The 16,335-nt window shown below is 42.1% G+C and overlaps 1 protein-coding gene across 1 annotated transcript in view; it reads left to right on the top strand.

Moving 5' to 3' along the window:
- The window catches only part of PDLIM4 (PDZ and LIM domain 4), a 101,619-nt gene that overhangs the window by 53,655 nt on the left and 31,629 nt on the right, over positions 1–16,335 (top strand). Inside the window, exon 3 of the mRNA XM_072629995.1 lies at positions 4,029–4,113. Coding sequence (XP_072486096.1) covers positions 4,029–4,113 — 85 coding nt within the window. The remainder of the gene's footprint in view (positions 1–4,028; positions 4,114–16,335) is intronic.

A 16,335-nucleotide genomic window follows, 5' to 3' on the forward strand; every position in this document is an offset into this window, starting at 1 on the left:
GTTCCTCCCATGAGTTCTAATTCTTCTTTACATCATGACTAATGTGAAAATATGTTTAATACTAAAAAAAAAAAAAAAAAGAAATATGCCTGCTCTAAATCTAGGGTACATATCTGATGATGCTTGACTTCACTTTACTTAACATTGGAACGGTCATTCCTCTCCCAAGTTATCATTTTGACTTCAGCAACTAGTCCATCCCCACTCATCAGAATCATTTCCAGATTAACTATAGGTATAGCTTGCATTTCTATAGTGCCTACTATGTGCCAGGCACTGCTAAATGCTTTTTAAATTATCTCATATGATCCTCATAACAACTCTGAGAGATAGGTGCTATTATTTTCCCCATTTTATAAGTTAGAAAACTGAGGCAAACAGAAGTGAAGTGACTTGCCTAGGATCACACAGCTAATTAAGTATCTGCAGCTGAATTTGAACTCAGGTCTTCCTGACTCCAGGTTTGGTGCTCTATCCACTTTATTTCTTCACAATTTGAAGAATGAAATTATCCTTCAGGCAAGCCAATAATTTATCACCCACTCTGCTTTTGGCCAAGAAAAAACCATAGCAGATGTTTGAATAATTGAAGTATCTCACAAATGCTGTGTCATAGCTATGCCCCAGGTTTGTGATCTATTTTCTTAATTTCTCATCTGTTTCCTCTTTCTGTCAGGGTAGTACACCTCTATTTATCCATGGTGAGATCACTTCAGTTGTTCCCTTTTGTTCATCTTTATCCAAATTTTCTGTCTAGTGTTTTCCTCCTCTCTTTGCTGGATTATGTCACATGAATGTATTATCCCAATACCACTCAACCAATCATCCTTTATTTCTTCTATTGCTTTTCCATGAGATATACCTGTCCAGACATATTCCAGTTATGAATCTTATCCTGGCAAAGTGTAACAATGCCTATGAAGTCAAATTTGTCCTTTGAGTAAGGATTTCTATTCACTTTGCTTATTACCCTTACTTTGTATATTTGCATACAAACCACTAAAGCCCTTGGTTTAATTACTGGTTCCTTGGGGGGGGGGGGTTTCTCTTACAAATTATTGGGTATCTCTGCTGCCCTTTGCCTTATGTTGTGGCTGCTACTGTCTCTGATATCTAGTTTTATAGACTCATGGGTGGTTTTCTCTCTCCCCCTCTCTGTTTAGTTTAAAGCTTTCTTGAACAGCTTTGGAAGACCTCAGGTGATATATTTTTATGAATCTCCATTGAGCATACTACATCTTTGGCCAAGCCCATTCCTATATTTTAAGCCTTGACCCAAAAATCCAAATATTGTCCCTAACTAGATGTTCTCTTCCCAAATCTGCCTTTTCTCTGTGAAGCCTCTCTGCCTATAATCAACAGAAGGCATCAGAATACCATGTGTCAGTTTCTTGCTCAAGACATCATGGGCCTTAGCAGTATGTTCTCAGCTCCTTCTGTTGCTAATATTGACTTCATGTGGATTACCATGAGTGGGTTGAGGTCACCAGGTTTGCCAAGCCTTGGGATTCTCTCTACAACATCCTAGTTATATGTGTTGTGGGAAGTCAGTTTACTTCAAGAAACATTCATTATATGCCTCCCATGTGCAAGGTACTGTTAGAAAACTAGGGGATATAAGGGAAAGTTCCTACCTTTAGGGAACTTGTATGCAGGGATGAGGAACCTTTGTCCTCAAGACCACATGGAGCCCCAAGACTGCAGATTCCCCACGCCTGGTAGGAGGAATGCAGCCCATAAACAAATAGTATAGTGCAAGGAAAACTGAAGAGGCAAATTTCATTAAGAGGGGAAGGTAATTAGGGCAACCCTTGTAAAGGAGGTGGTACCTGAGTTGAACCTTGAAAGAAGAGAAATATTTTGAGAGGTAGAGATAAGGGGGAAGTATATTCCAGGCACTGGGAAAAGTTTGGCACTGCATGGCATAAGGAGATAGTAGGTTGAGTTTAGGAACCAGCTAACTATCTAATTTGGCTAGGTCAGAGGTTAGGTCGCAAAGGTAGGTTGGAGTCAGATTGTTGAGAGCTTTAAATGCTGAATAAAGAGTTAGTATTTTATTCTACTGACAATGAAAAAATAGCAGACCTTTCTATTATTAATAACAGATTAGTAAATAGCCGGAGAGGCTGTGTGGTACAGTGGATAGAGAGCTGGCCTTGGAGTCAGGAAGAAGTGGATTCAATTCCTGTCTCTGATACTATGATATAATGGTTGTGTGATTCAGGGCAAGTCACTTGACCTGTCAATACTTCCCCTATAAGATTGTAAGTTATTGATTTGCATTAGAAACAGGAATTCCCTACATAGATGAAATCAAAGGTCCAGACCAAAAAAAAAAAATAAGAATACAAACCTAAATAGCAGGGAGCCACCAATCACCACTGTTTGGGTCTTCTTTCTTATAAATTAATCTCTCTCCTAACAACCCCCACAGATCTACATCATCATCTCTTGGACTACAAGTAGCTAGCTGCCTCTTCCTGAAAGGGTTCAGTTGCCGTATCTATGTATGGTAGGAGCTTTATCTGCCACTTAACTCCAAATGCCCAATGGTCCTCCTTCATCCCTTCCTCCTCGGTGTGTCACATGGTTCTTCCCTCCAACCTCTGTCAGGATATAGCTTCTGCCTCGTTAGCCTTTTCACTTTGTTTTTGCCTTGAAACTCTCTTAAATTTTTATTTCTTAAGTAAAGACATGCTCCCCTAGCCATCTCCTTTGGAAGAAAAATAAACAGCAAATCCAGCTTAGTCACTCAGCATCACCCAACCTCCTCATGACAGTCTCTGCTGTTGGGGAGACAGAAAAGGGGGCAGAATCAGGCTCTGCTCTTGTGGCAGCTACAGTCTGGGAGGAGATAGAAGGGTGACCAGATTTGGGAACTACCCCCATTGAGCTGAGTCCAGAGGAAGCAGAGGAGAAGCAGACCTAAATCCTGTCCCTCAGGAAGTTTGGAGTCTGGAGCAACAGAGAACGAAGAAACCCTAGCCCCCTGCTTTCTTTCTTTCAAAAAAATTCTATCCTTTTTTTTTTTTAACATCACCTTCATTTCCCAATATATCTCCATCTCCCCTCCCTTCCTAATCCTCACCTCCCCAGAGAGTCAACCCTTGTAACAAAGAAACAAAAGAGGGAGGGGAGAAAAAAACAATTTAGGAGAACAAATCAGACATCAACCAAATCTGAGAGTACATGTAATATTTCCCACCCTGAGTCTCTCTCACTTTTACAAAGAAAAGAGCACTAACTGTTTACTACAATTACATGGTGCTCCGTTGCAGGGATTTTGTTGCTAGCCTTTCTGTTTAAACCGTTGTAGTCGCTGTGCATGGTGTTTTCCCACCTTGGTCTACTTTACCCTGCACCAGCTCATAAATGTCTTTCCATGCTTCTCTGCAGCCTTCGTCTTTTGTTCCAGCACAACAATTCCATTCCATTCGTATACCGCAGTTTGTTTTGCTTCGCCCAGTTGATGGCCAGGCCCTCCTTTCAAAGAGTTGTGCACAATCTGGAAAGAAAACAGGGCTCACACAAAAGACAAAATATGGCAGTGTGCGATCAAGGGCTGGACTGTACCATAGACAATAACACGATGAGACACTGGGAGCACTAAATCTTATTAATCCTCTTTTTTTAATATTAATTGTTTCTCTTAGTTTCTGTTTCCAATAAGAGACTAGTTTCCTGATGAGGATAATGACTTGGAGGAGTGATTCCTTAGAAATCTAGTTCTTCTGAGATCTCAGGAGTGAAGTCGTCTATTGTGCTGAAAGGGGACTGCAGAGCCTCTGTGGTTTCCTGGTGCCTTGCCTACATGGAATATTTGTCTAAGTCAGTGACACCAAGGCCACAAGTGTTTCCCATGCATCCTGACATCTCCCTAGACCTCGCGTGATTGCCTAAATAGGTTTGAGCATCATTGAGCTGTGATGACTGTGACTTTGAGTGGATGACAAGCTTCTTGTCTAGACAATTTGATCAGGTTGGGCTCCTGATAGTACTTACTAATTCTCCTAAATTCTTTATTATAGAACTGAAGGGAAGGCCTGGTCGTCTAGCAATCCCGATGATGGCAAAGCACAAGCCTACAGAGTCAACATAGACTTGGAACCACAGGTAGGGGATGTGGGAGTCCATCCTTTTCAGTCCCAAGCCATGGGTGTACGTATGATTGTCTCTTCATAGGTGTTTTAGGAGGCTGCCAGAGAGGACAGTGGAAGGGCCAGTTGGGACTTTTCCTAGCATCTTGAAGTGGATGATAATTGCATTTATCTTACTAATTAGTATCCCAAATCTTCCAGAAGTTTAGGGTCCCTCCCATTTAATAATCCACAGACTCTAAGGAAATGTCAACATAACCCTAAACCTGACTGCTTCTTTTTCATTTTATTTGATATCTTTTGTTTTTACATCCCCTTCATTTCTGAATATATATCCCTCCCCCATTCCCTATCCAGCAAGTCATCCCCAGTATAACAAAGAATAAAAAAGAGAGGCAAAAAGCAGTTCTGCAAAACTGACTAACACATTGATCAAATCTTACAATACATGCAGCATTCCACACCCATAGGCCCACCTCCCCACCTCTCTGAAGAAAGTAGGGAGAAACATTTTCTCATCTTTTCTTCAGGAACAAGCTTCATCATTATAACTGTACAACATTCAATTTCTTTTTGTTTGGTGGTAATCTTCGCATTTGCATTGCTGCTATTACTGCTTTACTTTTTTTAAACTGGTTCTCCTTACTTTACTTTGCATCAGTTTATATAAGTCTCTCCATATTTCTCTGAATTCTTCATCATCTCTTATAGCATAGTTATATTCCATTACCTCCATATATTGCAATTTACATAATGCTAGTTTTAAGTCTGGGCTATATCTAGTGTTTATCTAGACCTCATATGGTTCTGATGATTCTGTCCCACTAGAATCTGTGTGTCTGAGATAGTATCAGTGAATCCCAACTTGCTTTCTTAATTACCCCTAAGATATTACTGAGTGTCTCATGAAGCTATCTGTCTGAGTTTTCTTGACTTAATGGTCAAATAACTTGGTTATTGGCCATATCATTAGATCTATATACAATGCCTAGAATAAAAAGTTTATACATTGTCTTTACTTAGTGGTCAAGCAATTTGGTCAGCAGGTTTGGGACTGAGCAAAAGAGTAGCCTGGAACAGGAAGAATAGGGGGAATCAAAAGGCAGCAGAGAGAAAGGGAAGACAACTGTTTCAGCACAAATACTGAAGCTGGAAAGACAAGATTCTCTGCTTCCTTCTCCACTCATCTCTCTCTGCCTTAACTCCTTTCAGTCTTGGTCACTTCTTGCCCTGTGAACAGTTCAGAAGGCTCGTAGATTCTGAGTAATGCTGGACCCTCTATCTTTCCCTCACCCAACAGTGACAATGGACTGTGTATTAAGCTGACTAGGGAACGATTGCACAAATGTCTTATTCAATACGAAAGCTCCAGAGAGAACATTCCACAGACCCTAGAGACCCCAGGGATGAAACACATAGTCCTGTGCCGCATGTGTCACTGACAGGCCAGAAACACCAAACCGAGAGACAGCACATCAATGCTCCCATTCAGCCTTTTGTTGGGATAGTGCTAATAAAGACCCTGCAAAGTCTCATCCCTATTAACAAGAAACCATTCATAGCATCATAAATTTAGCGCCTGGAAGAGACCTTAAAGGTCAACTAGCCCAATGCCTTTATTTGGTAGATGAGGAAACAGAGGTGCAAATTAGTTAAGTGACTTGCCCAAGACTACAGAAGCAGTAAGTGACAGAGGTGGGATTTGACTACAGGTCCTCTGGCTGCCTAACCAGCACGTTGTCCACTCCAAAACACTGCCTCTCATTTCCATGGTTTGCTCTGCTTCTACCTTTACAGGAGGCTTTTTATGGGTATGTAACTGGGACAGAGGGCTAGAGACCCTGAGGTTTCAAAAGCCCCAAGTTTTGCTCTTTGTTGTATCTAAAGTCCAGTATGTGAGTTCTCATCAGGCTATATTGGTAACATATGTGTGTATATGTATATAGGCATGCCTATATACATGTATGTAGCAGCTGAGTCTGGGCTGGAACATTTTAATGCCATCTGAGCCCTCCCAGCTGTTCCCAGCTGCTAGGCTCTAACCTCAACTCTGCATTGTTTTTCTTTATACATACTCTCCCTCCCCTTTAAAAAAAACCTTCTGCTTTCTCAATTACCCCCTTCACTTGCCCCAGGGGCACCTAAGATTAAGATCTAGTCTTTGGAAAATGCCAGGGTTCCATATTAATTTTTAAAGTCCCTGTTACATACTGCTTCATTGTTGCCTGGCTAACCACAGCCCCTCACAGCTTTTCTAAAGAAAAGGACCATTGTAAAAGAAGAATTTGGCTTAGAAATTATAACCTTTGTTACTTTTTTCCCCCTCCCCAGATGGCAAAGCAGTCATTATTACAGGCCTTTTTATGGGACCAAGAAGAATGAGAGACTAAATGATTTGGGGGAGGGGGAAAATCCTCCTCCCCCAAATATTGCCCTTGGAGGAGGAGTCCATATTTTATGTTTGGGGAAATGCTCCAGATCTTTTGGGTTTCAGGATTTCCCTCCCCCATCTCAATCTACTTCACCACATCAAAAAGTGCAACTGGAGTCTGAGTTCAGAAAACCAGAGCAGTTCTGCTCCCTCCCTTTCTCTAGCCAGGCTGTCAATAGCTCCCAGAATTCATCACTGACCCAGGACCCCCCAGGAGAGTTCAAGCACATTCTACACTTTCAGCCTAAGGGGGCTAGTTCTGGCACAGGGCTGTGCCTTCCTCTTTTCTTGAGCAGATACTGATACTGATACAGATACTGGTAATGCTTGAGGCCAAGAAAAACTGGCCCTCCCTCCTTCCCTCTTTCCCTCCATCCTACCCTCTTTTCTTCCTTCCTTGTGTCCTCATAAATCCTACATAGATATTTGGTATTAATAAGTGGGGAGGGGAACAGGAAGGGGAAGAGGGACTGTAGAAGTTGTGCACTGATAGCCCCCTTCTATCTTTTTGGGTAAAGTAAGATTAAGCCCCATGTGAGGAATTGTGGGAGCTAGTCTCACAGGGGTAGGATGAATAGATGTCTAATTCCTGGAGAAACCACAGCCAAAAACAATCTATGTGTCCAAACAGCTTGAAATAATCTTTCTCTGTAAATCCAGATTCCCAAGGAAGACCCTAAATACAACTTATACCATGAAGAAACTTAAGGGGTTATGTCTTACTCTCATGGACAAGTAGCCCTGTAGCCAGCAATTGCCTTAAAAGGCCATGAGACAGAAAATTCAAGGTCAGTGCTACATTTGGGCAGATATGAGGACACTGAGGACACTCCCTCTGCCACCCCAACTGCTATCCCTTAGCACCCTGCCTCAGTATCTGGAATTTTACTTTCCTTCCTATGGGTTTTTCTCCTCGGTCTTCTGAGGGCACATATATGAAACATTTATCAGTCATTCAAAGCACAGTGTGAGCGAGTTTATTAGACTATTCCTATACATTTTACAGTATCTGCGAGCTGAGCCTAAGGGAATAGGAGAATCAGGAGGTCTGCAAGATTTATAGGAGGTCTCTTAAAAGAAAAAGGAGGTCTTACAGGTAGGGAAGTGCGGGGGAGGGGACTTATTTTGCCAGTATCCCCAATTTGTCCCATATAAGTCTTGTTTGTTCACAGTTGTTTATACACAGTTTCCAGTTAGACCACGAGGTCCTTGAGAGCAAGGACTGACTTTTTTCTAGGCAGATAAGACCCTAACAGATGGGGAGGATTTGGTTGGGTGGAGTCAACACAAATTGGGGATGAGAAGTGAGGGGTGGAAGGCATCCTGGAGAAGGGATAACAGCCCCATTCCTTCTAGGGAGAATGTTCAAGAAAGCTACATAGTAACACTGTAGCCTCTAGTAGCAGCTTTCAGAAATCCTCCCCCTTGTCCAGTTTGGTGTATCCTCATGGGTCCTTCATTAAGTCCACCTTCTGGCTGTCCTGAACTTGGACCTGTCATTGGGCATCACCTGCTGTCCTGGCCTATCAGACCCTAGACCACAGACCTCACTCTCTATCCCACCCTCTCACCTTTGATCCTTCAGCATTGATGGACTTGTCAAGGATGATTCACTAGGCTATTGTTTCTCTGGTGACCCAGAATGTTGCACAAGATATAATGACCTGTTGGGCTGCCACTAGACTGTGTCAGGAGCTCTCAGAATTGTACAGGTCTGCTGACTGGCTCTCCTGGACAGTCACCATAGCTGGCACAGCATTTGGGCTGCCTGAGAGTACTGAGACATTCTCCTTTCTTCTGGACTGTGGGATAATGGGGAACACATCAATCACTGGGACAGCTGGTTCCATCAGGGTCTATCCTCACTGCCTTTGAAAGCTTCCTGCTGACTTGAGACAGAAGCAGACCAGACTGAGCTGCTGAGCAGAAGAGACACTCCGGTTTCCATTTTGGTGAAATCCTGGTGAGAGAATGTCCTGGCCCAAAGTTAGAGTCTTTCTCAGGATTCTAGTAGCCCTTGTGGTCAGAATGAACACAAAACTGCTAAAAATACAAGTCAGTTGGGAATTCACCAGGTGTTAATGAATTTGCTAGGTGGTTGAGTCAATCTCTCAAGTGTCAATAGCCTTACTTTAGAGGCAAGAATAGAAAATGGAAGGGCATATGTGAGCTGGGTCTAATATAAAAGTTTCTTCTAACTATTACCATGAGACCAGTATTTTCTATGGTCTGGGGGATGGGCATTTCTGGAGCTTTACTTCAACTATACTTAAATAACATGTATAAATGTACATTTTATATTTAGTTTACATAAAAACATATATAAGGAAAGTATCAATTTATTTTTTAAAATTGTAAAACAACTTCACATACCTCAAGTTAATCATCTCTGACCTATATAGTAACTGACAATGTACGTAACATTCTGTCCTAGGAATTCCCTACCTCTCTGCTTCAAAGAGGGATATATATCTCTTCACCAGGAACTTTGGTAGTGGGTGATTCAGTTGCAGGACACTGGATTTTAAGAATATTCTAGGTAGAGTCAGCCCATTACTTAGAGATAGAGTTATATGGAAAGATACTTGGGTTTAGAGTCTTGCTATATGTGTTTCTTGCTACATGTGTGATCTTGGGAAAATCCCTTAACTCTTCCAAGCTTCAGTTTCCTCCTCCATAAAACAGGGATATTAATACTTGCCCCACTAATTTCCAGGGCTGCCTGAGAATTCTTAGCAAAGATGCTATAGATAAAAGAACACTGATTATGGAGACTGAGGACCCAGGATCAAACCCTGTCCCTGTTCATTCTCTGCATCTGCAAACGTACCCAGTTCACCCTCCTCCTCTGGATCTCAGTTTTCTCATCTATAAAATGAGGGAGCTGGACTAGATTATTTCTAAAACCTCTCCCCGCTCCAAATCTATGAGTCCATTGAGTGTGAGGAATTATTTTTTAAATTCTTATTTTAATTGGTGCCTTTGGTTTTTACAATATATTCTACTCTAAATATATCCCTTCCTTCTCTCCTCCCTAATGAGCCATCCCTTGAAACAAAGATGAATAAAGAAAAGGAGGAGGGGAAGGAGTTCAGCAAACTAAATGACATTTTGACCCTTTTTGACTGTATACACAGCGATGCATGTCTGTAATTCCCCACCTCTGCAATGAATGGAGGGAGAAGCATCTTGTTAGTGTGCTGCTATTATTAAAAGGCCTTGTTGTATTTTGATCTTTGGCGAAAGAAATGTTTTGCACTAGAATGGCAAAACCAGAGAGCATTTTGACGCCCTGCTCATCCCACCCTCACTGCCCTACCCCACTCCCCATTGCCACCCCACCCCTCACCCCTGCTCCCTCAAGACTTAACTGGATTCTGAAACCTTCAATGTTGCTATCTGGCCTTATTGAACATTCTACCTAGAAGGAATGAGGCATCTATATTCATTAAGGAAACTGCTCTATAATTTTCTTTCTCTGTTTTCACTCTTTCTGGTTTAGGTATCAGTATCATATTTGTCTCAGGAAAGGAGTTTGGTAGGATCCCTTCTTGCCTATTATTACAAATAATTTATTTAATATTAGAATTAGTTGATCTTTAAATGTTTGATAGAATTCATTTGTAAATCCATCTGATCCTGGTGCTATTTTCTTAGGAAGCTCATTTTATGGCCTGTTTATTTTTTTTTCTAAAACAGGTCTAGTTAGATATTCTATTTCCTCTTCTGCTCATCTAGGCAACTTATATTTTTGTAAATATTCTAATATTTCACTTAAATAGTTAAATTTATTGTCATACAATTAGGCAAAATAACTTCTTAAAATGGTTTTACTTTCATCTTGTGTCTAATGGTAGCCATCTCTAGGGTAGGGGTGGGGGGGAGGAAAAAAATTAAAAAAAAAGAAATTTACATGATAGCTATTATATATTTAAAGGCAATACTAACTTGTATGTAATGGATATTCAGTTTCATGTGCAATCATATTTTTTATTATACTATGGTATGGAAATGCTTGTTCTATTGTATAAATTAAAAATAAACATGGAAAAAAGAAGGAATGAGGCCATTATCCCTTTTCTGGGATGCCTGTGGCTTCCCCTACACACACACACACACACACACACACACACACACACACACACACACACACACACACAACACACACACACACACACATCTCTTTCAATTATGGAAACTTCTAGGACACTATTTGGCTTCTTTTTTATCATCATTGAGAGAATGCTCCTCTGGGGAAAGCCAGGCAAACTTTGTTACAGAAGCTTGTAATGAAATAACAATAGAAAACCTGAACAAATATTGTCTGTCAGCTCTTGCTGAAGGCTCTGCCCCTTCCTCTGTTTCACAAGATGACCTATAAGGTGTCAGTAGCATAAAACATGGAAGAGAAAGGGGAAAAGGGGATAAAACCTTTCCATGGCATCAACCTGCTTACTCTCAGGAATCTCTAATCAGGAAACTCACCAATCCATAGTCCTGGCATCCTGTGTTGATAATGACAGTACTTCCATCATACAGATAGAAAAATTGAGACCAAAAGAAAGGAAGAAATTTGTCTGGGGTCACCCACGGAGTCTGAAGCTGGACCCTGAGTCTTAGCTCTGGGCTCTCTCTAGGTATCCCCCAGGCAGTTTGGTGGCACAGAGGATGGAGAACTAGGCCTAGAATCAGGAAGAGTTCAGATCCAGCCTCAGACAGCTCTGTGACCCTGTGCAAGTCATTTAACTTCTGTTTGCCTCAGTTTCCTCATCTGTAAATGGAGATGATGAAGATAATAATAATAGCACCCACCTCTCAGGGTATCTGTGAGGACCAATGGAGAGAATAATTATAAATCACTTGACCCAAGGAGTTTAATAAATGTTTGTTTCCTTCCTGCCTTCCTCCCTTCTCTTTGACATCTATACGTCTTTCATTTGGAGGTGTGGTAGAAATCTTGAAGACTGAAATTCAGGAAGAAGCCAGAAGAGATTTATAGGTAGTGACAAATGTACCTCAGACCCAGGACAAGAAAAAAATTAGTATGCATCCCCTCTGAAGAGAGGCACAGAGACATCCCTCCTGTGGGTGATGATGACAGGAAATACCTCATTGGACTCTGGAGAAATGTCACCTACCATGTAATTGGATGTAGTTTATAGACACTGTCAAAGCATGTCACTACCCAGCTAGGATGAAAGATTGAGATGCCTGCTTTGTCTAGGAGAAGATCCATCCAGCACCATGTACAATCAAATAATGTGCCTGCTCCCATGTAAATATGCCATACTCCTTCCATGTGACTACTTCCTTTGTCTCGCCCTCTCAATCTGTGCTGAAAGACAATAGCTCAGCATGTCTCAAATGGAGAAACGTCTCCCTGTAACCTGTGGGAGGGTCTGTAATGGCTGCAAAAGGCAATTAGAAAAATTACATTTTACTAATGCTGCCTCCACAAAATCTCTTGCATCCTCCCCCTTCAGTCCCTCCTCACCTCTCTCCATTAGGCCATAGTAATAGGGTTCTAGTCAGTCTCCCTGCCTCCAGTCCCCTTTCTGCAACATATCCACCACACATCTGTCAAAGTGATTTTGCTAAAGGATGAATCTGACCTGTGTCACTCTCCTACTCAAAAAATCCTAGTAGCTATTGGTCTAGAATGCCATGTCAATTCCATTGACATTTAAGGTGCTTCAAAGTCTGGCTCCAAACTTCCTTTGCAACTACATTATATGTTCTTCCCTTTATGAACTCTACAATCCAGCCAATTTGACCTTCACATATGACCTTCCACCTCCCATCTCTCTAAGCCCTAGATATTCTCCTTCTCTGAACTACATGTGCTCCTATTCTCTTCAAATCAGAATCCTTAGTTCATCTCCTACATGAACCCATTCCTCCATCCTTCTAACTGTTAATTCCTCCCGCCCCCCATTCCCAAGATTACCTTGTATCTACTTGGTATATATTTCATAGAATATCAACCTTTTTAGGGCAGCAAATATTTTGGTTTTGGTTTTGTATCACCATTCACTAGCAGAATGCCTGGCACATAGTAGGGATCTTATAAATAAAATACATGTTCACTGATACTTGAGGACTCCTCTCCTCTCAGCTTAAGACCAAAGTTAATGAGAATCTTTATTATTGTCATCATTTTTTTAAAATTAATTTATTTAATTTTAGTTTTCAACCTTCACTTCCATAAACTTTTGAGTTTTAAATTTTCTCCTCCTCCCTCCCTTCCCCGCTTCCCAAGACAACGTGCAATCTGATAATGACTCTACATATACATTCTAATTAAACATATTTTCACACGAGTCATGTTGTATAGAAGAATGAAATGAATGGGAGAAACCACAAGAAAGAAAAAAACAAAAAAAAAGAGCAAATTACATGTTTCCGTCTACATTCAGACTCCATAGTTCTTTCTCTGGAGGTGGATAGTGTCTTCCATCTTGAGCCTTTTGGAGTTGTCTTAGATTCTTCAACTGCTCAGAAGAGCTAAGTCTATCAAAGTTCCTCATCAAACAATGTGTCACCCCTTCTAATCACCCATTGGCAAAAATGCACAAATAATCCCCAAGTCCTGCTATAGCCACCAGATTCCATTTTCCCCTGGAGATCATGGAACCATAAAAGGTTAGAGCTGGAAAAGGTCTTTTAAGTCATCTAATCCAAACCCTTTATTATAGATGGAGAAACTGAGACCCAGAGAGGGGGAACGGACTCACCAGTGGTCATTTAGCCAGAAATTGACAGAGCTAAGATGAGAATCCAGATGTCTTGACTGCTTGTCAGTTCAATGCTCTCTCTGCTGTATTTTGTTGGCCAATGTGTCTATTGCGTGGGAGGGGGCTTTGAAATCCACATTTCTACATCTCATCTCTTTTCTCCTGCCCACCCCACCCCCACCCGTCAAGGGCTGCTTGACCTATAGTAAAAAATGAAAGTCTATGCAAAAGACAGTCATGTGGCCTATGGATCTCAATCTCTCTCTCTCTCTCTCTCTCTCTCTCTCTCTCTCTCTCTCTCTCTCTCTCTCTCTCTCTTTCTCCTTCCCTCTCCCCCCCACCCGCCCTGTCTCTCTCTCTGTGACACACACACACACACACACACACACACACACACACACACACACACACACACACACACACTGCCCAACACTCTGGCCTGCTTCTTGATAAGAAAGGGCTCAGCAAGTCTTCATTGGGTATTTGGGGGAATTCACAGTTGCTTGGGGAAGTTGGAACCAGACTCCTGAGTCCATGTTTGCAAACTCTACTGGTCCCCAAAGAGAAAGAAGAAAACTGAGATCTGGAAACTTAACTGGCCTGGGTTTCCCTTCAGAGTGAAGTTCTGTTATTGTCATCCTGGGAGGCTTTGGGATCATTAATGAAGAGTGGCAGCTTGGTTGGGGGGGGGGGGGGGGGCAGAGATTCCTTCACTCTGAAAGCTAGGTCCTAAACCTCCCACTAGCCACATTCCAGGGGTGTCAGTAACACCTACCTGAGGCTCCTTCCTCCTATCCCCACCCCCTCACCTCCAGTCCCCAGGCAGTCTTGAAAGGTCACTGTTTTCTTCATCAGTTTTTCCTCCCCATGGAGACATCTTAGGATGACTCAGGCTGCTCTGACTGCCTCATTCTTCCTTTTTTATCCATGGGTGATAGGACAGAATTAACTCATCACCTGCCACTGACCCCTTGAGTGGACTTTTTTTTTGTGGTTTTACACAAGACCTCATAAAATTTGACCACAAAAATGCTAAAGACATTAAGCTTCTTTTGGTATAGTGCCCAGTGGGCACTGCCACCTGAGCAATGGGGTGGGTGAGCAGGGACTTCAAGTTCACCTCCAGGGGAAGAAACAGCACTGGAGAATTTCCCGGGGAGCTTCTCTTGGGTCCTGTTGGTGCCACATTCCTGAGGAAACCTGGGAGCCAGAAGTGTCTTTCAGAGTATTAGGGCCCATCAGGGCTCACCCCAGGCTACTAGCTAACAGAGAGCTCATTGTTAAGCAGAGAAGGACTATTCTCCCCTGGGAAGCTGCAGGAGAATTAGACTAAACAGAGCTCCAAGTGCCCGGACAGCAGTTTGGAGATGTTTGTATTCCAGGAGGTGGGGCAAAAGGAGAGCTGGCCAGGGGCCAGGGAGAAGTGCAGTAAGTTAGTCTGCAGCTCTCAAGTCCTCACATAGCAGATGATTCAAGGAGCACATTAGGGGTCCTGAAAGGAGGGACACTGACACTCAAACTAACTTTGGAAGTTGGGGGGGGGGGCAGGAAGGGCAGCAAGCACATGGAGCCCTTCTCCTTCTCTCCTGCTTTTGGGGGCAAGTCTATGTGTTCTTTGGAAGGGAAAGTAGTGGTCCGCAGACATAGCACTCAGGCTGGCAGGATAAGTGGAAACATATTGAATCACTCTGGCTTTTCCTGGTAACTGGAGTCACAACTCTGAATCCAGCTTCCTCTCCCACCCCCAGACCCCTAAAGACCAGGCAGCCTTCTGGAGAGACATTCAGAGCCCTGAAAGTTCCATTTGGTTTCAGAATCCAGGCTGGCAACCAAGTGCTGAGCTGTCCGTCAGCATAGGACCTGGCATACAGCAGGTACTTTCCAGCCAGAATGTTCCCCAGAATATCAGAACTGGGAAGGACATCAGAGGTCATCATACCTTCCCAAGGATGCCCACTAATATACCCATTGAGTTGTCATTCAAGTTATTCTACAAGTTCTCTAGTGAAAGGAAACCCACTACCTCCCAAAGCAGCCCTTTTACTTTTTACCAAGTTCACAGAATGTCAGCTCTAGAAGACCATCATATATAAGCCATATATGAATAAGAATTCCCACTACATCCAAGGGGGTGCTGGCAAGTATTTAACAACCAGCTCTCCAAAAAAAAAGGCATGCCCAATACACTTTCAGTTTTGGTTAACATTATTGACATTTTCCAATTTGATTTATTGAGTCTAGATAGTCATTAAAAGGTCAGATTTGTAGAATTTACCAATTTTCAGGATGTAGATGCTCACATTGATAATTTAACTACGAAACTCTCAGCCTGAGTCTCTTCCAGAACATCCCTGAATCATTTGTTGTTGTTCAGTTATGTCTGACTCTTTGTGACCCCATGGACCATGCAGTTTTCTTGGAAAAGATCCTGGAGCGGTTTGCCATTTCTTTCTCCAGTGGATTAAGGCAAATGGATCAAGTGACTTGCCCAGGGTCACACATCTAGTAAATGTCTGAGGCCAGATCTGAGCTCAGCTCTTCTTGATTCCTGGCCCAGTGCTCTATCCATTGAGCTACCTAGCATACCCTCCCCAAAAGTGACCAGCCCACCTTTCCTTGAAGACCTTTAATTAAGGGAACCTACTGACTCCTCAGGTAGCCAAGTTTTAGTGGCTGTAATTAAGATTTTTCTTACATTGAGCTAAAATCTGGCTCTCCACAATATCTACCCATTACTTCTTTTTAAAACTATGGCATTTCCCCCCTATTTTCTGCTGCCTTACTTCTTTTTTTAAGTAGATTTTTTATGAGTGCCCTTTGTCTCTACAGATTTCCCTCTGTGTCCCTCTTCTTCCCATAGAGCCAGGCCTTATAGCAAATAATTTTTAAAAGAAAATGGAAGCATAAAGCAAATTCTGCAAAAATAAAGCAGTCAAAAAATCTGACATTATGATGTGATGTTCTACACCTGTGAATTCTACACCTCTTTCTGTAAAGGAGTAAGAGGAAGTGTCTTCATTTAGAGTCAAGCTTATTCTTTGAAATTTTGCAGCATTCATTTTTTTGTTATTTT

Source organism: Notamacropus eugenii, chromosome 1 (assembly GCF_028372415.1).
Source record: "Notamacropus eugenii isolate mMacEug1 chromosome 1, mMacEug1.pri_v2, whole genome shotgun sequence".
NCBI lineage: Eukaryota > Metazoa > Chordata > Mammalia > Diprotodontia > Macropodidae > Notamacropus > Notamacropus eugenii.